We start from the raw sequence: 24,769 nt of genomic DNA on the forward strand, positions 1-24,769 counted from the left end.
CCTGTAGAGCCATTGACAGACCTGAATGGCTAAATTATGCTTGCACTTTCTTGCATCAGCTGGAGAGCAGGATAGGAGGAGCCAAACCAGGAAAAAAAACTATTGTGAAGGAAGTCATGATCTATTCACATAGGATATATTGTATAAAACACTGCAATGTCACATTTTATTTAGAAAAAACACTGTTAAACAGCTGCTAAAGTGACAATAAAACTTTTATTCATGTACATCATAATACACGAATTGGATCTGTACATAAATATTGCATTTCACCCAGAAAATGATCAAAATACACGTTGAATTAAAAGGAAAACTGACTTCAAAGGATTTCAAAAGAGTGAAAATAAGCTGGTGTTAAGAAGAAGACTGAAAAATCTTTGAATGAATTGTAAAATCCAGAACTACTACAAATCTATAAAAATCTTCTGAGATGCGGTAAAACAAATTTTAACACCTGAACTCTTTATAAATGCTATAAAATATTTTGGTTGAAATGCATTCTTAGCTTACCTGTCTTTGCCTGCACGCACACACACTGTGCATCAATGATGTCGGTGCAAAAAAAAACAATACAAACTTTGAATGCGTGTATAAGTCACGTCAACATGCAATAGAAAGACAGATGGTGAAGCCAACAGCAGGCGTGAACAGAGCAGTAATTAACGTTCACTTATTACATTTTTTTCCTCTAAATATCAAAAGTTTTCCAATAATAGCACCAACTTGATTTTTTTTACTAAGTTATAAAACAATGGGCTGTAATGGAAGGCTTCTTGAATAGGAGTTCCATTAGGCACTATGCTAAACCCCTTCGAGTTTGTGACATCAGTAACTTAAGTGAAGAGTACATCAAGTACCTTTAACATAATTGCTCTTAAATAAAGCTGCATCAGTAGGCAGTTCCACATACTAATGTAATGTAATCATACACATCGCTTTGGGAGAATCTGGAGTATCTGTTTTTCATCAGTTCTCCTTTCGACCCAAATTAGCAACAACGTCCCACTGGAGTCGTTCTGTGAAAGTGGAATGCTGTCTAATACAATATCTACACTGACCTGAGTAACTAAAGCACTTGAAAGACAGGCAGCAAGATCATTATCATCTTACCGCCCTATTGTGAGGCAGTACTTGTGAATTAAAGAAAAAGAAATTCTCACTGACAAATGTGACAGTTATAAAGTAATTGCCAATGTGAGTTATCCTGGCAGACTGACATACAAACTGGGCCATGTTCTAGCTTTTCATACCACACAATGCTCTCCATTACCTTCATAAAAGTGATGAAACAACAAAGCTCAAAGCAAGATAATGAAGCTTCTGACCTGCTCACACAGCAGTTACTATGACAAGGACATGATTTAAGAGCATATAAAAGTTTGTAATTGTCAGTCAGGCACTTTGCACAGACACTGCGCTGTGAGGCGGTGACACTTGGGCCTTGTGTTACACTGGTGTTAAATTATTCCATACCTGCAACTGTTGAGTTTATAAAAACAGTTACCTGGCACGGGTGTTTCATCGCTGGCGTTTATACCTCAGTGCAAATATGCATGTGAGCATATTGTTGAAGTATGTATTAACAGTGCATTTAGGTGTAAACTGTGTGAGCAGCACCTCGTTGTAAAGGCCAGAATGCAGTTTTCAAAGTTTCCAAAGCGAACTTTGGTAGATGATGCTTGGTCAATGTGTTGTAGATATGGATGAAAGGTTTCTCATCAGTGCCAAGAAAAGCAACACTTTTTAAGCCACAAAGCAGATGGAAAATATCAGCAGGTACTGAAAAGGCTCTAAGGAACAAAATTTAAGAAGGTGACAAGGCTTTGGAACATGGTGAGACAACAGAATCGTGCAAAAAGGCTTTTACTGTGAAGGGAACTTGGCAGCGTGGCCTTTGGAGAAAGCAGGAGGTGGTTTTTAAAGCACTCTGTTTTGAGGTGGGACGGTGTTTGGTTCTGTGGTTGCCTGAAGAATGTTAGGCCTCATCCTCATCTCGTCTTTAAGATGGCTGGTACTCGACGATGGGAAGCAGCTTGGTGACGTGCCCGATACCTTTGGTTACCCCCTCTCTGAAGAGAATCTTTGCTCCCACCTTCAGATATTCTGGATGCTTGATGAACTTGAAGAGAACCACCGCTTTCTCTCCCGTCCTCAGCTCCTCCTGTCGTACAGTGGTGTAGCACGAGAACAGGAATCAAACAAAGGCAGGATTATTAATGAGATAGGTGATCTGGGCCAAATACAGCAGCAGAAAAGAGGCTTTAGTGGCACAACATTAGAAATTAACCTGTGGGTTGTTCTTTTAAATAAACAAAAGATGAGTGTTTCTGTGTATATATAATTGCACTTTTAAACTTGCAGATTTAATTTTAAAATAAATCAGTGGAATAGTGACACCAAGATTAAGATTAAAGGGCACACACTCAACAAACAAATAAAATAGCTCTGTAGTGCCAATAGAGTCCTTAAAAAATCCCAGAAAGGTTTTGTTATAATTCTGGATTGTATCAAAATTCTTGGTTTCTCTTGTTTTGAATCACTGCTGTATCATTTCAGAGCAGACGCTAAACAGAATAGTTTTTTGGATTCCTGGTTTGAAAAACTGATAATGTGAGAAAACCAAGATACACCTACCCAGAGCCTTTCACATCTTTAAGTACTCTTGTAGCTGGCAATAGATTGCTTGTAGCTAGCAGAAGGAAGTACTTCTGTTGTAAAAGAGAGGAGCAACTGTGCTCACCATGAAAGAAATGGATTATGTTCTACACGACAAATCTGAACACCCATCTGAGGATTTAACTCCATTGGTCACCAGCCATTACACACTGTTAATAAACCACGTAGCCTGTGACAAACATGGATTTATTGATGAGTGTGTCTCCTGCCTTGAAAACACCATTTTTTCACTTTCTCTGTGTTAATGAGAGCATTTTAGCTCAGCAGATGGACCAACCTTGCCATACACTGCTTCCACTGTTGCGGTTTGTCTCACATTGCCAATGTGCACAGTAACCTGGAAGCCCTTGTGGAAGGTCTTGGCATGGAAAAGCAGGACAATCTCAGCCTCAAACATCCAGCAGATGGTAGGATCCATCTCTGGACTCACCATCACCATGCCCTGTAAGTGGAAAACATATGGATGGTGTACATACATAGTTTAGATTTGTATGAAAACATTGATTTCAAATTCCAAGTTTCTTTTACTGAAATTTACATTAACCTATAGATAGATATATTATACTTTTAATGTGATTAACTAATAAAACACTAATTTAGACACAAGCTCTGAGTCTGACCTTGCGCAATAATGAGCGGTCAAAGTTGCCCAGAGCAAGTGTAGCAGCCTGGCCCGCCCTGAGTACCCTGCATGCCGAGCGGTTCCTTTGGATGCTGCCTACGGTCAACTGGTGGAACTGACCCGAGTCTGTGGGCCCTACTACAAGATGATCCCCTTCACGGCAAATACCACTGTAAGACCAGAAAGAATAGCGAGTCAGAGGGATTTCTGGGTTAAAAACAAAGAACCCACTTACCCTGTAATGAAACAATAATTTCAACATACTGACCTGTATAGAGTACCTCCAACCACTGTCCCCACCTCTGGAACTGTGTAGATCTCATCCACCTGCAATGATGCACATGGCTGTCATTCAGATCAAAATAATCTGTGTATTTACACTGTGCATTTGGAAGACAGTAGCTCACAGCCAGAAGATCATTTTGCACGGACAGACAAACTTTATTTCATTTTAATGTTGTGGAGTCTGTAACTTACAATATAAAGCGCCTTGAGGCGACAGTTGCTGGAAACTAACGCTCTATAAATAAAATTGAATTGAATTGAACTGAATTGAATTATTTCAGACTGACCTGAAACTCTGTTAGCTGCTGCATTAGTTCCTCCTGCTCCTTGCTGTTGCTCAGAGGAGGGATGATGTTGAAGAAAACTTTAAGCAAATCTAGACTCTCTCCAGAAACACTGGACAAGGTGAAGATTGGTGTGATGCTGAGAGAGAGTGAGTTTCAGGACAAAATAAAAATTATTACTTTCCAGTTTTTGTTTACAGTATTTATTATAGAAGGAGTGCAAACTTAAATGCATGTTATTAAATGGAAAACTACACTTGTGTGTTTCATACCTTGGTGACTGTGCAAACTGCTGTGCTGCTGTGACAGCATCATCTGTACTGCTTACAACCATGGGCACCTTGTTGCAGCCTGGTTGCTTCAAGACACGCTCCAACTGCCGCACTGTGCGCTCAACAGTGGCCCGTGTGCAGAGGTCCACTTTACTGATAACAATGAAGATGGGAACCTTCAGTGCCATGGCAAGGCCAAGATGCTCCCGTGTGGTACCAGCTGGAAAAGAATGAGAAGGAGGAGAAGAAAGAAAGAGGATTTACCTGGGATTTTGCATTGCTTATATCTTGCCTACTACTTGGTCACCAAAAATAGCTTTCACAAGCAAGCAGACAAAGGCAATGTTTATTTAATGTCATGTTTTCAGAAGGGATGAAGTCTTCCTAAACACACGTAAATACTATTGCCTAAGCTAAATCCAAACTATAAACCTCCAACTGTTGACACGGTAATCCAAATAAGACTTTGCAAGAAATTTAAAAAAATACGCCAATTCAAACAGGGGATTTATTCTTTGTACAAACACAACAGCTGCCCTCTGAGTCTCAAACACCTATTGCTTAGCATAAGAGTGCTTATCTACAAACCCAGACTTAATGCGAATCAAAGACTATATATACGAAGGGTTATACAGCACATACCACAATAAAAGACTTTTATGTCATTAGAGAAACAGTTTGAGGATAGGACTGATTCAAAGTATTCAAAAATATACTGTAACTATGTCTCTGATGTTTCCACGAGTGCCAAATAGTAGCTCTTCTAAACAAAGTGACTTCTCATGTTCTCTTAATTTTGGTCTCAAGAAGATTCACATTTTAGAAAAACACAAACAAACTGAGTTTTGAAAAATAATTGAGATGAGGTGAATGTGTCAGAGTGCAGTAAAAAGTAAAGCATAACTAAATGACGCAAAAAGATTACTCGCTCTTTGGCTTCTTAGCTTAAAAGTTACAACCCAAGAGAAGCCCTATGCATTACACTGATCCATTACGCTGTTTCATAATTAAAGCTGTAGTTCTTGGGTTGCAGACGGCATGTCCCTTCCTATCTACATTCTTGACCCCATTCTCCCTGCACGTCCTATTTTAGAACAGACACCCACATAAACACAGTAACGCCTACGCTGCATTAATAAGGGTTATTTAAGTATAAACAAATATACATTTACAAACTTAATTTATCCATGCCCTTTTTATGAAAAAAATGCATTGTACTTTAATGTGTTTTTAATTATTTTGCTAAAAATCAGGAATAAATGTATTATCCTGTTTTTACAAATTATTTAAATTACCTTTATTTTTACTGAGTGCAGTTATTCGTTTGATGCTGACAGTGTTATTAGTTATTTACTCAAAGATAGACAAACCATTGCAGAACAGTGTAAATAAACAAGGAGTACAGATAGGACTTTCTGAAGCATTTAATTATACTCTGACTGTGCCCAATAAACCCTTTAGTATTTTTTAATATTTAATCATCAGTTATGTTTTTGCGTTAGCACTAAAACTAACTGGTTATGAAATTGCAGTATTTCAATTTAATACTGTTTAGAAATAAACAGCCTCGGAAAATAACACAGACTTATTTTGGCATGGAATCAGTCAACTCATATAATCAAAATAAGCTTAAATAGCAGTTCAACCCTGGAAGAAAACACAAATCCCATCAGGGGTGTGTCAGGAAAGGCATCCAACATAAAACACTGCCAAATCAAACAGGCAGAGCTAATTGCTGTGGCAACCCCTTGTGAATAATAAGAGCAGCTCAAAAAAAAAAAATATATATATATATATATATATATATATATATATATTTATTGGCTCTGTAATGTCATGGTTTTCATATCGGCCTAAAAGTGAAAGATCCCTTGTTCGCTCCCAGGAAGTGACACAAAGCCCTTTGGGGCTGTGTCAGGAAATCTGGGATAAAATCTACCAAATGAAACACGCGAAACAACCCCTTGTGAGTAAGGGAGAAGCCAAAAGTACAGCCATGTATTAACAGCAGATGCATGTAGCTCATCCAATAACTCCAACCGGATGTGAGCTACAGCATTTAATGACTAACATCTCAAAGGCTCAGGTTTCCTATACAGGCTTCAGTGCCACTTGCGAAAGGAAAACAAAACTACAGCTTTCTTAATAACAATATATTACTTTGGTGTATTGCATAGAGGACTGTTTCCAGATGGTCTCTTGCCTTGAGCAAAGGGTTCTTATCTGTGTTTACTTGCAGTTTCCACTGTCATCTGGAGGGGCTGATACACACTGAAATGCTGTGTGTCACAATGGCTGAATGGTCTAAGGGTGTGCCACCTGGTATTGTTGGTGTAAATCCCAAACGGCTTTGTAGTGCAACACTTATTTATATTTATATTTTCAGCTCTAACAGCAAACATAATCAAACCGTATGTTTTCAAATGTAAAACAGAAAGCTGTTTAGGCTGACCAACCACTCTCAGCGGCTCAGGTTTCCAAGTAAGTCCTTCCTGGATACAAGCTTCCTGCACTCAATGTCAGCTAATGCTATCATGAAAATGTTGGGGTTGAGCACATTATACAATAACACATTACCTATAAATAGAACAAGATGTGAAACATAATGCTGAAGTAAGGTTTAGTGATTTCATTTTTTACAGAAGAATAAAAATACAGGAAGAACTTGGGTAAAGCTGGACTGTGAAGATCCAATTTGCATCACAACAATATGCAAATCAGCATGTTTCTTTTGCCTCTGGAAGAGTGTAGCACCTGATCAGCCTATTTGAATTCTCTTCTTATCTTTGGTTATGTGGTAAAAACACATGTCAAGCCTTAATAGGGCTGGGCGATATGACCCAAAATTCATATCTCGATATTTTTTACCTGGACGGCGATATAAGATATATATCTCGATATATTTTTTTTAAAGCCATAAAGTAAGAACAAAAAGAGAGTTCTTAGTCAAAGCTGTGTCCCAGATGTCACACAGGCACTTTTATTAACATAGAGCATAGATGTACATAAAATTTACTCAAAAATAAATTATGAGCATTTATTAAATAATAACGCTCCATAAATAAAAGAAAACAATGTTGTTTTTGTGCGTAACAAAAAGCTAGACAGATTTCACAGCTGCCCTGTTCCCAACTTCTACTGTGTGACTGACAGCATTGAGTTTGAAATCCTCTTCGTAACCACGTCTCTTAACAGGTGCCATTTATGGTCCTTATACACACACAATACGGTAATATTACGTTGAAGCACAGTACGTATCACTCCGCGAGGCTCCTCGGTAGCCGTAATGCTCCGACAATCCATCAAGTGGTGCAGCTCCGTAGCTTAGCAAAGTCGTACTAAAACATTTTTTGACAGATTGCTGAGCGCCGTGTACCACATAAAATCGGTTCGCGGTCATCAAGCACAACCAGAATTCATACATAAGGCGCGCTGTCAACTTTTGAGAAAATGAAAGGATTTTAGGCTGTGCAGCGCCTCTGGGCTGCATGGCGTTAGCGTGGTTAGCGCGTTAGCGTGGTTAGCTCGTTAGCTTGGTTAGCGCGTCAACGTGGCAACGTCAACACGTTGACGGCGTCCAGCCCCACGCACGGGGCGATGTGCAGTAACTCGTTAACGGAGATTTGCCGTGTCCATCTTGTCGCTTCCTGCAGGTTAAGTGATGGGGAAGGAGGGGGGAGGCCGAGTAACGTTGCGTAAAGACAAAAGTGGACGAAAGAGGCAAACTTGCGGCTCCACAAGTATAGTTATAACGTAACATAGACTATATCGATATAAAGGATATTGTCACATCTTATATCTCGTATAAAAATATATCGATGTTTTTTAAAAACTCGATATATCGCCCAGCTCTAAGCCTTAACCCCACTGAAAAGGCCAAATGCTTGCAAGATTTGAGAAAACCTCTTGCGACTGTCAAGTGCAATGCTGACATACACACTAGCTTTGCAAGAGTGCAGTACTATCCCCAGTGGGTCAAAGCACTCTGCCCTGAAATTATGATATCTGAGATATTTTGGGACTTACACTGCCAAGCAAAGATGAGGGTTGGTTTATTACATAACCTCAGCTATCACATGTCAGCAAAGTGCCAAGCCATAACTGTGCACTACAGTGTGGTTGTATGGTGTACACAAACATGGGCTATCTCTCAACCAGAACAGCAAACTGCATTACTATCTTGCACAACAACAGTTACATTTGAATAGAACTTGGAGAAAATTAAATCGTTCACTTAATACTCACCAATTCCAGTATTCGCACTGACCACAAGCATTGCAAAATCTGGACAGTAACTGGTGAGGCCAAAGATGGTGGTTTTCAGGTACTTGTGGTGACCCGCCAGATCAATGAATGTGATCATTTTAGAGGCACTCTCACAAATCTCCTCTGCTGTCCGAGACTCACTGTAATTCACAACCTAAAAAAAGAAAACAAACAAACAAAACAAAATTAGCTATCAGTTACTAACATTTCATGCAGATGGAGTAGTTTAATATCAGAATAGGAATCTGTAGTAAAACATCCAAAATTGTAAAAATTATAATATAATGGATGTATTTACTTTTTGCTACTTATCACAACTGGTGTAAGAGTACATAAATAAGGTGTAATATATATATATTATTTGATAGAGGACATTTTCTCACCTCTCCTTTGCTGTTAAAGCCAAGAATCTCAAAGCTAATGCTCGAAGTACGTCCAGTCTGAATCTCATGTAGATGTCTGAAAAGGTTGAGCCTCGCTCTTCCCCGTCCATTGTCCAGCTCACCTTGTGTCAAAACACCCAAAAGAGTGGACTTGCCAGAGTCCACATTGCCCAGTACGGCTACTCGTAGGTCTAAGAACTAAGGAGAAAAACACAACACCAAAATGACTTAAAAATGCCTAAGAATTTAAACATCCAGAGATATCCATGTGCAGGTGGCCACACTAACCTGCTGGTCATCTGGCACTTTGCGAATGAGAACTTCAGCAATCTTACGAGGCACATCAGAGTCATAGTCCACCTCTCGCTCTCTTAAAATTGTGATGTCCGCTCCAACTCTGTCACGAAAAACAAACGTAAGTACAGTTCTTTGTGTTTTGGTAGATGAGGTAAACTACAACAGCAGAATAACTATCAGTCAGTAAAAGGAATAAAAATACTGGACTTACTTCTCTGCAAGCCGATGGAGCGTTTTTAGTGAAGCCCTCATTTCCTCCTCTGATAGTCCTACCAGCATGCCATTGTCCTCGACACCTATTTGATAGACGGCTTCGCCTCGGCCCTCCTGCAGTCGCCATTTCATTTGTGTTGCTAGGTGCTCAAAGCGGTATTGTGTGGGGTTCACTAGCTTGAGCTATTCAAGAAAAGAAATTACTAATTAGTACTCAACACAAACCTATTTTGGACATAAACAAATTATTACTGTAGGAACAAGGCAATAAAAAAGCTCTATATTGACAAGAAGCAGCTGTCCAGATACTACAAATGCTCTAGTTAATCCACAGTGGTGTTATATTTCAATGGAAAGACTGCACCTATATATTCACACATACTGCATACTGATAAATTACCAATAACATCCACATCACAAGAATTGATCCATATATAAATCAGTTTTATGGTGTTATGTAAAGCATTTTAGCTCTCTGAACAAAACAAAGCCTTTGCATCACAGCTAATTTGCTTACCTTGTACTCTATATTTCCCTCTTCGGCCTAAGAGACAGGGAGTAAAACAAAGAGAGACAGAAAAGAAACAACAGCTGTAAAACTGTAGGGAAGACAACAGACTATTGATTTGTTTAAAGAGAAAAAGAAAAGCAGTTTGACTGAATGTGCAGTCAGTGTTCTCTATGAATAGGCAGTCACTGAGAGCTATACAAACAGGCTAACCGCTTGCTTAGCCTTACACAGCGACTTAATATATTATTACACATTACATACACATGCTTAAAAGTCAAAATCAATACATTTAAGGTAAACCAAGTCGAGAAAATAAGGTCAAATATCTGTCATGTAATCACTTATGACAGGGGACCTAGTTATATTCAGTGATCAGCTGACAGCAATTTTATACTGGACAGCTTATGATCATTAAAGGTTAAAGAACAGTTTAGGATTAAGTGTCACGTTTAAAAAACACAGCTGGTGGGTAATGACAACACACGGAGGTCACTGTAAAATAAATAAATAAATACATGTAAAAAAAAAAAAGTTTTGTGTAGTAACACAGTCCTTGGCTGAGTTAATGTCAGACACTCACAGTATCACTATCTAGAGGTCGGCCGGCTGAGCTATGCACCCGCCCCCTATTTACAAACACAGCTGATCTTCTTTTGCTAGCTAGCAAAATACTTGCATTTTTTAATCAAGCAACTTTCAATTAACACACGTTAGGCATATTTCTGCAAAACTACTGTAAACAGAAAGTCGTAAGCCAACAGCAAACGCAAAACCTCTACGCTTGAAATGGTACCATTCATTTTCTTTGTACCGACTAGCTACGTGTCACTGCAGGTTCAAAGACAAGTCAATAGTGGGGAAGCTAACCCTCAAAACAGGAAATACAATGACAAACCTACGAGTATCGTTACAACATACAAAAATCAATCTGCTTACTCTTAGTGACAGGCTTTCCAGTTCCCGGGAAATATTAGCTCGAAATAGCTAATTGTGCGCGTATTTTTAGCCTTACCTCTGGAGGTAGATACGGGGTGTTATTGCTTGGTTTGAAGTTGCGGGATAATCGAGCTTTTGCTTTCTTGTTCTTTGCAGAGGATTTTTTGGGGGCTACCCCATAGCCATTCCCAGGCTTGCCGCTGGACACACCACCAGATCCAGAGCTGTGTCCGTTTCCTGAGCCAAATAACTCCGATACCCGCGCATCCATCGGCTACTTTGGGACCTAACTTGTTAGCTTACAACTACTTAGACCGATTCTGATGCTATATAAATAATATATACCTCGGGCCAGGCATTGGGGTGCTTGTAATTACCCCGATAACGGCAGTGTGCAGCCCCCAAAATAAAACATAAAGCACTACCCTCCCCCCAAACTCCGCGAACTGAACAATAACAGCACCGGCCGAGACTACGGCTTTGAGTTTACAGTATGCTTACGTCACAGCCAAATGCCAATGGTGCGTTTGTTTTAAATAACTGCGTAGCGCGAGGGAGAGGTTCATTTTGTTTTCCTATTTACTCATATTACATGTAAGTTTAAACCCCACCCGCCTACATCTAGATGTAAACATACTCGGTTTTCAGTGGTTTGCATCAGATGAAGGAAATAAGTACGTAATGTCCAGCTTGTTTACAAAGTTGATGACATCTAAAATATGTCACCAGTTTAATTATAAGGAATGTGACCTACATGCCAACGCCCTTGAGGCTTTATTACCTCAGGTTTTGTATCTGTATGGCATTTCTGGGAAGATTCAACTTCATTATTTCAGCTGCTAAGAAAGACGTTATAATTAATAACAATTATCATCTAGTCAGGTAAACTGAAAGTGGTTTGTTGAATTGATACCCAGCAAGCAGCGAAAAGAAACTGAGAGAATTCTAAAATGGTGTGATTTCTTGACCATAAGTTAGACAAGATGTGTTGAAAATACAGCTCTTATATATAAAATCTTCGGGATCCCGAGAACACAGTGGGTGAAAGGACAACATTGAACTTTTCAAATAGATTACTATTTGAAAAATTAAACTTGTTTGGGCGTTGTTATATTTGCAATCGAACTATATTTCAACCAGAACCTCAAGACCGTCAAGCACATTTACCTTCAACGTTGTAATCACTTTAGGTATTTACATATTAAATTGGTGATTTTGTCATCTTGTACTGCTAAGATTAAGGGATTTATTTCTTTACACGTCACGTCATATACGCCAGGTTTTTCAATTCAAGTCTGGTTGTAAGCTGTTTCACAGACAGTTCATGGAAAGACGTCTTTCCATGGAAAGACGTCTTTCCATGAACTGTAAAATTACTAAATATTGTGTAAAATCGGGTACCCAATTTTACACAATATTTAGTAATTTTGTTTGACCTATATTTTTTGCAGCCGCTTTAGCGACACCCAAAGGAAGTGATGTGTAAGCTAAACATTTTACAAACTTGATATGAATCACAATGCTGTGCAAAAGTCTTGTCACCCTTTGTTTCTTAATATTTTGCTATTAAAGTGGGAACTAGTTGCAGGCTTTTATTGAAATGTGTGCAAACATAAATGCAAACAGAGTTTGCAAGGTAAAAAACAAACTTTATAAGTCTAACGAGCTTGAAAGTCAATATTTGTATGGCCGCTTTATTCTTCAGCATGATGATGAGCTCTGTCTTAGGAAGGTTTCTTGCAGTTTCTTTAAGTAGTCTTCAGGAATAGTTTCCCAGGACATTATAAGCTCTTCTTTTGGTTGATGGCTGCCTTTCATTCTCTTCGCTATCAAAATGATCCCACACTGCTTCAGTAGTCTAGGTCAATCCATGACTGATAGTGTGTGTGTGTTTGTATCCAGGCATTTTCAGTGTGTTTTGGATCGTTGCCAAAATTAAGCGATTACAAATCCCACACTACAGAAATGGCATTGCATGGCAGATCTGATGGTACTTTTCAACAATCATACTTGCAACAATTTTAAGAAGACACTAACACAACTGCTGCTGTGTTTCACAGAGGGCTGTAGGCACTCACTGTTGTATGTCTAACCTGACCTCCCTTTTACATATTGATGATGATCTTGTGTAATATGGCATACTTCAGCGTTTTCTAACTGTTTCCCTTTCTTAAGCATGCAGGCATGCTTCCCTTTTAAGCAGCCACACTTCCACTGAGATAATTGATGATTAAGCTTCAGTGAACAAGAGATGGATCAACTGAAGGCCCAGATATACATCTCAGGTCCCATGTCAAGTCTCTGGTGGATCTTTTTATGTTTATTAAGAGCATGATTTTCATTTGCTATAGACAGGTTTGTAGGCTGCTTCTTGTTTTGTCCCCCACTTGTCCAATTTCAAATGTTTTAATGGACACACTGCACACTTTGCCGAGATACAGCAAGATTTTAGCTAATAGCACCTTTGGAATTGCCTTATTGGTGCAAAAATACTATTTTATACCTGTCAAACTGTGTTATCTTGTGCATTATTCTGGAATTCAGTTAAAGACATGGGAACAATTGATGTGTTTTGGCATAAGGCAGCTACTAAAGATACAATTTAAAATAGATTATTTGCGAAGTTGTCTGTTATGTGTAGACTCAACACTGGTTTATTCTATGAGTTAAGTAAACATGTTTTGCTTCAGTGATTCATAGGTCGGTCGGTGAAAGTAGTCAGGTGCAACAAGTGGACAGAAAATGAGTCAGCAGCCAGTGTTCAAAGAAAACCTTTGAAAGGCCTACAAAAAAACTAAAGAACTTCTCCTCAAGACAACTTAAAAAATGACAACAAAGTCTGGGTTCTTGGAAGCAAAAGTTAAAGGGATGAGTGGTAGCATAAGACTTTTGAACAGTACTTTATTTGCATATTTATTGAAGATGGTTTATGGTTACATCGATTTGATAAATCTTAAAGCTGGTTGACTGTAAAGAAATAGCTTTTAAAGGCCTTTACTTCTTACAAATGTATTTTTTTATAGAGTGTAACACTTACAGTTTACAGCAAACTTTCTTTCTGCAAAGAGGCTGAGAATTGAGAAAAGTCAGCCAACTCCCCTGATGGAAATGAATACTTACAGAGTTTGGAATTTCTGAAACTCGACACTGATTGGTTAGTCGATGTGTGATGAAGGGGCTCAGCCCATTCTGTCCTGGCTGAGAGAAGTGTTTGTGATTTTTATAGCCTTAAGTTCCATCAAATATCTGCATTCACATGCGGACGTACACACACTCACAACAGTCGCTTGTTCTTGGTCTTTTGGCGAGGATGGGTTATCCACTGGTGATTCTGTTGTGTGTGGGACTGCTCCACCAGACCACGAGGGCTGTCCACATGGATAAACTAGCAGACCAGAAGATTTGCGGAGATGCAGAGTGCTCATGTAAGTCTGAGCATTAAAAACAGAAGCATAGCAGAGCATGCAGGATGCAGCACGTTTCAAAATCAACAGTAGATGCTTATGTTTCACATTCTTCTTTTTAATTTTTTCCTGTGCTGTATTAGATGTTCTCTCCATGGCCACAGTCTCGGACGACTTCATATCTCCTGACTGCCGATTTCTCAACCTCAGAAAGGGTCAGGTGGTTTATGTGTACTCCAAACTCATTGCAGCAGAGGGCGCTGGAGTCTTCTGGTCTGGAAGCGTATGTGCAGATTATGTACACTGTTTAATGTCACTGTACACTTGAGTTGTGAAAGACAGAAGATGTGCAACAGCTGTGGTAAACAAACACAAACCTTCTGGCTTTTCTGACAAGAAAAGACATTTGGTTGCATATCAGAGTCCACTGTATCTGAAACGAGCAGGCTTTTCATTATGTCAAGTTTTGTAAGAAAGGTTATGCATAATACATATAGAGTGTGGTGCATGCTAATTTGCTGGAGTTATATTATTTTTGCTGGCAGATTTACAGTGAGCGGTACATGGACCAGATGGGCATCATTGGATACTTCCCTGCAACTGTGGTGAAGGAGACACAGAGGTTTACAGAAAACACAGTTAAGATCCAAACAACTGTTAGTACATTTAATTCTTTTATGCAACTTTTTTTTTAAACGAATGAATACTTTTTTTTCCATTCCATGTTAGGAAGTAGAGCCTGATGTTTTGCTTGTCTTTCAGGACATGGACTTCTACTGCGATTAAGGGACTGAAACTTCTTCCTTGTCAACTCTTTCTGTTAGTAACTCTGGCATTTATAAAGGAAAAAGTATGCAGACATTAACTCAATGAGTCTTTTTGTCTATATCATTCCAACATTTTGATTATATAAATATATAAAACTTAAAGAAATGAGTTTTCCAGACACCTTTTTTATGATTTTTCTTGACTAGTAATTGCAATTATATTGTTACTGTCTTTGTTACACATCTAGAAACTGGCTTGGAGCTGCTTATGCTGAGAAATAGCTGCTGTGAAAATGATTAAATTCGTTTTCTAAAGCTTAAAGTCTTTTTTTTATTGGAGTCAAGGTTTCTTGGTAGTGTTATCAGAGACATCTTATAAAATCCTGACTTTTCATTCATTCTACTATGTTTTACTCCACTATGTTCTCAAAAGAAATATCATCTAATAGAATTAATTTTAAAAAAAGTATCATGACTGGTGTGAAGAGCTCAGGACAGAAGGCCTAAATTCAGATTCTATTTTACATTTTTATTCATCCTATAGAGAAAAAATGTAAGTATCCAAAGATGATATATGTGACAAAAATACATAAAGCACTATTGAAAGTATTTTATTTTTTTTTTGTTTTTGTCAGGGTATTCTTATTTTACCTGCATCTGAGACAACATGATAGCATGTTTTGATGGAGCAGCAGAAACACAGTGGTAATTTTCAAATAAATGAATGCATTCTCTAAAAATGCACCTGTTTTACTATAAGCTCTGTTAGATGTTCCATGGTGATTTGAAAAATACCCAGGTCAGACCTCCTTAAAAGCTCACAAAGGCTGCTTATTGCCCTTTCACATTTTATGACTGTTGTCGCTTTTCCAAAAAAAGAAAGAATAGTGCCACGTTTTTTTTATACAAAATAAAAGTGCTAAAATGCCCAAATGTTACGATGTATGAAATGAGTGCACGTTGTCTTCCAGTCTGTCTCTCTGCTTCACCCACCCTCCCACACGCCCACGCAGTTTCTAAAGATCTGTCATGATTAAACATGGCCTGGCATATTGTCGCTGTTAAGACTCTTTCCAAAGGATGATTTAAATCTCCTTTTGATTGGTTTTGAATCATCAGTCTTTTTTTAATTTCTGTGTCACAGTACCCACCCAGATAAAGTGCTGAATATAACATCTCAATCAAATCTTCCTTTGACGTTTCCAACTGTGTATTATCAAAGTTAGACATTTCATTTTGATAAAGGAAGACTCTATGATTTAGTTCATGCATTTCAGAGCTGCCATTTAGTGTCTCTGCCATCTCAAGAAGTCTCTCACATCACTACTGAATGCACAGATTTTTTGATACTACTGCAAAATTGTGCATTTTCATCTTGTTTATTTCTGTTTGACTGGAGGCATTCTTTAGTAAGCTTTACAAGTTTAGGAAATAGGGCTGTCACATACATAATCGATTTAACCCATCACCTACTCAGCCCAGATCAATATTAACCTGCTTTAAATGTGCCACCAGTGAATGTCACTCAGAAAAAAACATGCCTGAGGCAAAGGTCTGATAGAGCAAGAGAAGAGAAGAGAAGAGAAGAGAAGAGAAGAGAAGAGAAGAGAAGAGAAGAGAAGAGAAGAGAAGAGAAGAGAAGAGTGAAACATTTCCTGAAGCAGTTCTGAAAATAATTTCATGTTAGGAAAACAACATCTGTTTTAATACGTGTTCATATTTGAATGAAATTCTAATCATTGCACAGCATCCACAGAGGAAGTGGATGATGAATTCTGTGATTGTTATTAACAATTGACCTAAAGAGGTGAAAAACTCTGAAAACGAAAACGTTTTTTCAGCTGATTGCCAATTGAAGTTGCGAGAGTATTTGTGTAAGCCTATGCAAATCCACAAAATACACAAATCACGGCAAGTTCAGTCAGTCTTCTGTCAGACAGCTGTAGCTTTAGGGTGTCACCATGGTGACAGGCAGTGAAACTGTGACAGAAGAGATTGATGTATGTGCATGTTTGTGTGTTTCTTCTGTGTGAGCTAAAGGAGCAGCTGGCAAACGCAAGAAACACTTTTTTCCTCCTTCCACCTTGTATCCCACCCACACCTCTGCGGTCAGCGGCATAGTGCCCCGTGGAGCTTGGAAATCAACAACCTCAGGGCTGGCTGCCAGCAAAGTGTGACATTTAAGACGTGATATGCATCTTCCTTTAGAATTTTCCAAAGTTGCCATGGCCAAAAAATGCTTTGCTCGTCTATGTGATCCAATTGGTGGCAATACATTTTTAAAAAAACAAAGAAATAATAACAAAGAAAGAAAAAGATAAAAATAGTATGTACCGTTCCAAGCCATTGAAGCAGGAGTCGTGAGTTCGACTCCCAACCAGGGCGTTTGTATCCAGTAAGGGTCTCCGAGCTAGACCCCCCATGCTAACCAAGCCTACCTCGGATATGAGCTAAGTGGAAGGAAGGATTCTGGGGGGCTAGTGAGTATCAGTACCACGGTCCAGGAGGAGACAATGAACATCCACAAGTACATCAAGAAGATGGCCGCAACCAAGTACAAGCTCCATAGAGGCAGGGGTGTACCACACCAGGCAAGATCCCAGGTGCATGCTGTGTAAAGATACCGCTGAGACAATTCAGCACATAGCAGCACATAAGTGCATGATGCTAGGCAGGGCAAACATGGAACGTCATAACCAAATTGCCAGCAGAACATCTGTGCCGAGGTCAAAATGGGAGACATCCGATGGTCGAGAATGACCGAGCTAAGATCCTGGGACTTCCAGACGGCTAACCAACCAGAAATAGTAGTAGTGGAAAAGCAAAGGAAAACGGCTGTAGTGATAGATGTAGCGATACCTAATGACTGCAACATCAGGAAGAAGGAACAGGAGAAGCTAGAGAAGTACCAAGGGCTCAGAAAAGAGCTCGAGTGGTCCCAGTGGTAATCGGTGCAGTGACCCCCCAAGCTAGGCGAGTGGCTCCAGCAGATCCCAGGAATAGCAGCCAAGATCTCTGTTCAGAAGAGCGCAGTTCTAGGAACAGCAAAGCTACCGCACAGGACCCTCAAGCTCCCAGACCCCTGGTAGAGGACCCAAGCTTGAAGGACAACAGGGACAAGAGGGGATTTTTTTTAAAATAAATGTATATCTAAAATATAAATATATATATTTTAGATTATATTTTTAGATTATATAAATATAATCTAAAACAAATTGCATAATTGACATCAAATGAAAACTAATGAAAAGTAAGAGAAGGAAAGGAGAAGAACAGTTGAAGAAAATACCTGCTGTGCAGTCCTTGTACACAGGATGACCCATCCTCACTTTTTCTAATGGAAAAAGCTCAATTTGCTTCAACTGTTGCTTTTATATATTTTTTCCAGTGGAAAAAGGGTTATTTCTTGCTCAGGAAAAGGACAGAGAGAACACCAATTTTCTGAACACTAAAGCCATGGTACTCAGTGTGCCCAGTAGTAACACTATATACAGCCCTCAAGTATGTATGACATTTAATGTCATACAGAAGTACAGAAAGAGACCAATCAGCATCTATCTTTATTTTAAACTTTTTTACCCATAATAGCATGCCAAACCATTCTAACAATGACAAACACAGCCAGTGTTAGGAAGCAACCTCTGTAATGGTTACACACACACACACACACACACACACACACACACACACACACACACACACACACACGCGCACACACACACACACACACACACACACACACACACCATCCCCTGATCAGACACTTGACAAAAACTACCCAAAAGTGCTTGACGTGTACATTTTCCTTGTGCAGTCATTGAGAAAATCCCACTCTGTCATCAAAACTTTGATAACTTGTGCATTTGTGTGATGGAAGATTCTCTCCGGTTATGTATGTATACACGACTAGGGGCAGCATTTGACTTAATCAGTAGTGTCTTCAAGGTGCTTGAAAAATAGGCTTAGTCTGCACTAATTTTCTTCAAGGATGTCAGAAAATGCCAACTCACTGCTTGTTTCAACCAGTCAATCAATCAGTCGGCACGAATCAATCACTGCTTTAGCCTGAGGATGTATGGTGGCCTTCTTGCTTTAATTTACTCTAGATTTCAAAGTGCATTTGTCATCCATGTTTTGTGTCAAAAAAATGCGCCATGCCAAGTGTACTGCTGCTGTATTTCAAGGATAAGTCATAATAGAAGTGAGAAGAAAGTGCAGCTTCAATAATATTATTTTTTTCTTATTGTATTTATCTATCTTACATTCTTGCTCTCTTAGTGTGTGTGTGTCTGTGTTATGTCTGACTCATATAATTACACCAGCTAGTGTAATTCCCCCCAATTCTCTGTCAAGCAATGACACGAAGAACCCAGTGATTTCATTTCTCGTTCAACCCTCCAAATAGCTCAGGAGTCAGTTGTATCTACTGTTTGATATTTACTGTTATATTCTGGTAGGCATTTGAAGACTTGTATCATGGATAAAAGGGGGGGGGGGGTATAGAGTGAAATAAGTTGCACTTTTCCAGTGAAATTAATACCCGTACCCCCTCAGTGAACTTGGTTAATATCTCATAGGAAGTGTGAGTTTGGTAAAGAGAAGGCGAGCTGCCAAAAAGAGTTTCTGTTATTTCAGTTTCCTTACCTTGGTCGCCTACATTTATGTCACACCTGAACAAACCCAACTCCACAGGTCAGCCTTCTCTAACCGAGAGGGCTAACCTCCTTCCATTACTTCCCCCCCTCTATTTTGCCTGTCACTGTGGTTACCAGAAAGGTTACCACAGTGACAGAGAAAGGTTACTGTGCGTTTGTGCATGACAGCGGGTGTTTGGAAGGTTAGCAGTGTACAGCAGGACCTTCACGATTCAAGAAATTAGTTATATACAGCGGTTAACCTTAACTGTTCGACCAGTGAAGTTCTTGTAGGTCAAAAGGTCAAGACAGGAAATGAACGAGGAAATTGGCAGCATTAACCTGTAATATTTTGTTTTACAAATTAGAGAGGTATTATTCTGAAACAGCTCTAACAAATTAGTAGTAGATGTGCTAGAAGATACATACATAATTCAAGACCAGCAATTGTAGTGTTCCAAAAGGTGGAAATACATCATCCAAACATCAGCTCCTATAATTAGTATTTTGCAGCATTTAATTGTCGACAATGATAAAAAGTTTAATCTAAATTCTTGTGAATAGCGCTAACAGATAATCACCATGACTGAATGAAGCATGCAGAAATCTGTTGTAAGCCAGTCCACTTAAGCATAATGTATATATCTCATTAGCAGCTTACATTAATAGTGCTTTCTTTTTTGAACAGACCTTGGTGAACGCTGGCTTTGCATGTTTTTCTGCAACAGCTCAAAGACTGAATATTTTAAGATCTGACCTCTTTTCGTCATGTTTCCACACAGAGAATCATCTGATGAAATCTACCTAGGTTGTGAGTATGATCATGTTACCTGTAAACATGGGTTTTAGTAAGCTTTAAATGTGCAAGCTAATTTCCTGTTTCATTTTGTTAAATAATTGCAGCGTTCGCAGATACCTCATACGTAAATAATACATTTGCTTGCACCACCACAAAGAATAAACTAAACCCAGTTCAGCATGTTTGCATGATATTAGCAAGACTCTGTAATTTCCTTTATTACTAGACATTAGAGTAGAGGAAAGCTTCCATCAGTGATCTTGTACATGCTGTCTTCAAATATATTTGGTATGGGGTTTTTTTTTTTTTTTTTGCTCAGGCTTCTGAGCTATGAATAGACTGTCATGACAACCAATTACCCATTACAAAAGCAGCAAGGCTAAGTAAGGCAATTAAGTGGTGAAAAAAAATTGTTTGTTGCATGTGTTTCTGCTTGCAAAAGTGTCTGAAGGTAGCAAAATACTCTTGTGTGGAGTTTTACAGAGGAAAAAAAATCTAAATATTTTCTTATGCAATACTTTTTTTGTAAAAATTGTACTTTCACAGTAACAATCCCACAACAATATTGTTTTATTAAACTACTTTAATGTAATTATACAGTAATATTTTACAGGGAATATGATTTGTTATGCAGAAGAAGAAGTAGTATGCTGTTAATAGTGATTGTTAACTAAACATTAATGGAAAACTTAAAATGATTAAAATAAATGAATGCTCTAATGAACAGAAGTTAATAGCAATAAACAGATATACAGTGAGGCATATGTCATTCTTTCAAGCTAAAAGCTGTGCTATCAGTTCAGAGTAAATATATAGAGTTGGACTTTTAATAGCAGCTCTCATTTCCAGCGCCGAATCTTGATGTGTCATTGTGTCTGCATGCTGCATTAGGCTGTGGTTCATCTATTAGGTTTCATCCTGTTTCTTTCAAGTTCCATATCTCAGTGTTACAGCCACCCAGAGGTTGTTGCCACAGAATGACATGACTGACAGAGATTACAAAAAAATTAGCTGTAATATAACTTTGCATAATGGGGAAACGGTTATGCACTGCTCCATTTCACAATGTCAGATCATACCAAGCAGTGATGGTGGTGGTGGGGGGGTTGAGCGCGTGCAAGGGCATACATTTGTGGTGTTATGTGAGGGGTTATCTACGTCACCACATGACACCTGAAAGGTTCTTGGTATTAAGTGACAAGCAAATGTCAGGATACACTGTGTCAGAGGCAAATTTCCTTCTGCTTTATATAAACCACCTGCCTTTAAGCCTTTACAGGTAGGCAGGCTGTCCTAGAGAGCCTGCAGGCAGTTTATAGACAAACCAGGTTTGTTAAGCTTAATGGTCCTTGTATTGATTTGCTGGGCTATCCTCACAAATTGCAGGGGTGGAATGAACAATGAGATTCTCATTGAGGATCTCTAAATGCATTTCTGTTTGTAGTTTTATTGACCCTACTGGAGCAGCAAGTGCAGTGTTTATTTACACACTTTGCTCACAGCCTGTTTTTAGAATGACATGATGGATATGTGAAGAAGGTGTTCAAGGAAGCAATACACATCATCCACAGTCGACTGGCTACAATGGGGCAAACAGCTTTTGATAATAAAAAGAATATTAAGTGGCTATGGTTATTTAAGTTGGGAAGTGAAAGTGTGAAAATAAAACTCCATTCGAATGAATTACCTTTACCCGATTAAATAAATTAGTCTAGACTGAATAAATTAATCAGCCCAGAGGAGGACTGATAATTAGCTGTGTTGACTTCACAGCCAGTACACAGAATGGCAGCCTTATCGGTTAGCTCCTGGAAACTCAGTGGAGTTACTGGACTACAAAGGAGTCTGTGGCCATTGCTAATCCCAGGCTGGATCAAACAATGCAGCTTCTCACAATTGTGCTAAGAGTCTGCCAAAAGGTGTCAAACCCCATGTTTCCATGAGAGTCGGCTATAGCTAACGTGTACTCTGTTTACACATAAAGCACATAATCATAATGAGCCTTTGCAGCTTGGCGACGTGGGAAAAAAAATTGTATTCACATGCACAATGCTCAGCAACACATTTTTTTTTCCACACATAAACTTTGCTCTCAGTACCTAATGCGTAAAAGGGATGTTGCCTGCAAGTTTACGGGCAGATTCCTGGAAATGTTTACTCTAACACCCCTTTGTGTTATTAAAGAATAATTTCAGAATTTTGAGAACTGGTAAAAAGCTAAAGCACATGATTAGCCTTTAATTGCTTGTGGTTGTAGCTATGTTTACTCTGTGCCCTGTGTGGACTATGAAAAATATCCACATTGTTTGCTTTCTTAATGGACTATGCTCTTTGGCTGTGGGTGTAGGACAGTACTGGAAAGGGGCTTGGAAACCTCTGAGATACCATTACCATTAGCCCTAATGTCCTTTTAAAATGGAAAGAGCATCAGAGCCCACACACAGAGACTGCTGTGAATGTTGTTTGAGTGATACAAACTCTTTGTCATGATATCCTGCCAAGGTCACCAGGCCTGTCCCCTTCCTGTAGTCACAGACACATTAGAAATTAGCCACTGAGGCAACTGGCGTACTGCAGAAGCTGATTAGGAAATGTTGAGCATTTTACATTCATTTCCAATATTTGCTGGGTTTGTTTAGCTATTTTTAACTTCATTCAGGTATATTATAGTGTCCGTAACCGAAGGTTGACCTCTCTTGGTATTTTTACCACTTTCTAGAGACTCATTGTTTTTTGGAGACATATGTATACTCAGGGAATGAGTGTTTTTGGTGGTTCAAAGGTCAAAGTGTTTCTGCAGGCTTTTTAAAAAGGCATGCAATGTCACTGTCAAATTCCACAGCTCGACTAAAGCTAATAATTGCTGACACCTTCAATTGGAGGTGGCTGATTTCTGTGATGACTTAATGAGCGTATGAAAGGAAATGGGAAAGTTGGCAGTGCTATGAGTAGGTGAGGACTAGGTCCAGCTCAGAAGGCTTGATTAGTAAAAATTAACTTTGAGGTAATATTTTCCACAGTGTCCAATCAAAATCATCAGCAGCAAATGGTGTTTGAATCTGGCATGTTGGGGGCACGCAGCATGATACACTACTAATGGCAATTAAACTGCTGTAGTCATAACATCAACATAATTTCTGAATACATGCTGAGCATGAATGCTTGTCACAGTGATGAGAATGACTTATCCTCAAACTTACTGTAAACTATAAAGCACCCACTGGTATCATTTAGCTGATTGCTGTTGTGCTTTTGACAAATCATCTCATTATGTGACACTGAACAGTTTCTCGCAAATGAGACTGGCATGAAATACAATGCCAGCAATGTAGTATACTTTTCTACCTAAAACTGCTGATCTGACATTACTGCAGTGGCAACAGCCAAAACGACTGCAGTTTAAAGGCATCACTTTGTTTTCAAATAGCAGCAAAGCAGGGAACCAGACCTTTGGAGGGAGTGTGTGAGCAGACGGGAAAATTATTGCTTGAATCAAATTCAGATATCCCAGTAACAAATGTGTCACAGTAGTTTAAGAAGAAGAAGAAAATCAACATAAATGATTGATTGATGAGTGTTTTTTAAAGTAAGAAAACATTGTTGTCTTAATATTTTCAGGCAAATTGTAAAAGATGCCATTTACTTTGGAGTAAAAGTGAGTTTGTTAATTAATCAAATCAGATTTAATGTTTTTTTTCCAGCCCTCAGCCCTCTCTCCAAGTGATTCATCCCTAACGCTAATTTGCATGTCCTTTATTCCCTCCTAGGTGGCGCCTTCATTAGGAAGCACACCTCAAAATAAGTAATACACAGAGGGAAATAATTATTGTGATTATGCATAATCTTTGCTCGCACAGTTGTTTTTCTTTTCCAATTAAACCAAATTTATATTCAGAACACACTCTGAATATCATAGCAGGTGGCAGCTCTTGCCTCACCTTCACTGCTGTTTGTGAAGAAAGCTGCGTGAGAACCGCATTGCTACAGGCTACAATGGTGTATTGTTTTTCCAGTTTCTGAGAAAGCAATACATCTTTGATAATATAGGGCATTTTCCTCCTTTTGATACTAAGCCTTTGTACAAGCCCAGTGAGTTCATGTTATTTCTGGGTTTACAGAAAAGTCGGGCTAAAGAGAAGAAATTATAGAGGCAAGGTATGTCGTATGACTAACACAGATAAACAGACAATGGCACAGTCACTAAAAAAATATAATAATGGGGATAAATCAGATTAAATGAATGAATGTAACTTAAGGGCAATCAATAACTATTATATTTACACACTCTTAATCATAGTCAGAGTTAAGCCAGAGTTTTAGCTTTATGGTATGCTTGTTAATGGACAGTTAATCATAATGCATTGTATCTTGAGACAGCACTTTTTTGATTGGGTAATAAATTTACCTATAGTGAAAAACA

General features: G+C 38.8%; 2 protein-coding genes and 1 long non-coding RNA gene across 3 annotated transcripts; 1 reads left to right on the top strand and 2 right to left on the bottom strand.

Annotated features, from left to right (window-relative positions):
• Positions 1-197: 197 nt before the first annotated feature.
• Positions 198-11,243, bottom strand: gtpbp2a (GTP binding protein 2a). Its single transcript, XM_085182658.1, has 12 exons — positions 10,822-11,243; positions 9,816-9,842; positions 9,297-9,481; positions 9,077-9,185; positions 8,789-8,986; positions 8,385-8,559; positions 4,140-4,359; positions 3,871-4,006; positions 3,567-3,625; positions 3,297-3,468; positions 2,954-3,118; positions 198-2,161 (listed from the first exon to the last, which is right to left on the bottom strand). The coding sequence occupies exons 1-12, from the start codon at positions 11,014-11,016 to the stop codon at positions 2,000-2,002; spliced, it is 1,803 nt and encodes a 600-aa protein (XP_085038784.1). The 5' UTR covers positions 11,017-11,243; the 3' UTR covers positions 198-1,999.
• Positions 5,956-8,378, bottom strand: LOC146505489 (uncharacterized). The gene is made up of 2 exons (XR_014877576.1): positions 7,997-8,378; positions 5,956-6,955 (listed from the first exon to the last, which is right to left on the bottom strand). It is a non-coding gene; the product is annotated as an uncharacterized LOC146505489 (long non-coding RNA).
• Positions 11,244-12,122: 879 nt separating the features above from the next.
• On the top strand, positions 12,123-15,231 carry LOC146505490 (otoraplin-like). Its single transcript, XM_085182668.1, has 4 exons — positions 12,123-14,170; positions 14,293-14,432; positions 14,695-14,805; positions 14,912-15,231. The coding sequence occupies exons 1-4, from the start codon at positions 14,002-14,004 to the stop codon at positions 14,933-14,935; spliced, it is 444 nt and encodes a 147-aa protein (XP_085038794.1). The 5' UTR covers positions 12,123-14,001; the 3' UTR covers positions 14,936-15,231.
• Positions 15,232-24,769: the final 9,538 nt, after the last annotated feature.

Source organism: Neolamprologus multifasciatus, chromosome 13 (assembly GCF_963576455.1).
Source record: "Neolamprologus multifasciatus chromosome 13, fNeoMul1.2, whole genome shotgun sequence".
NCBI classification, from domain to species: Eukaryota; Metazoa; Chordata; class Actinopteri; order Cichliformes; family Cichlidae; genus Neolamprologus; species Neolamprologus multifasciatus.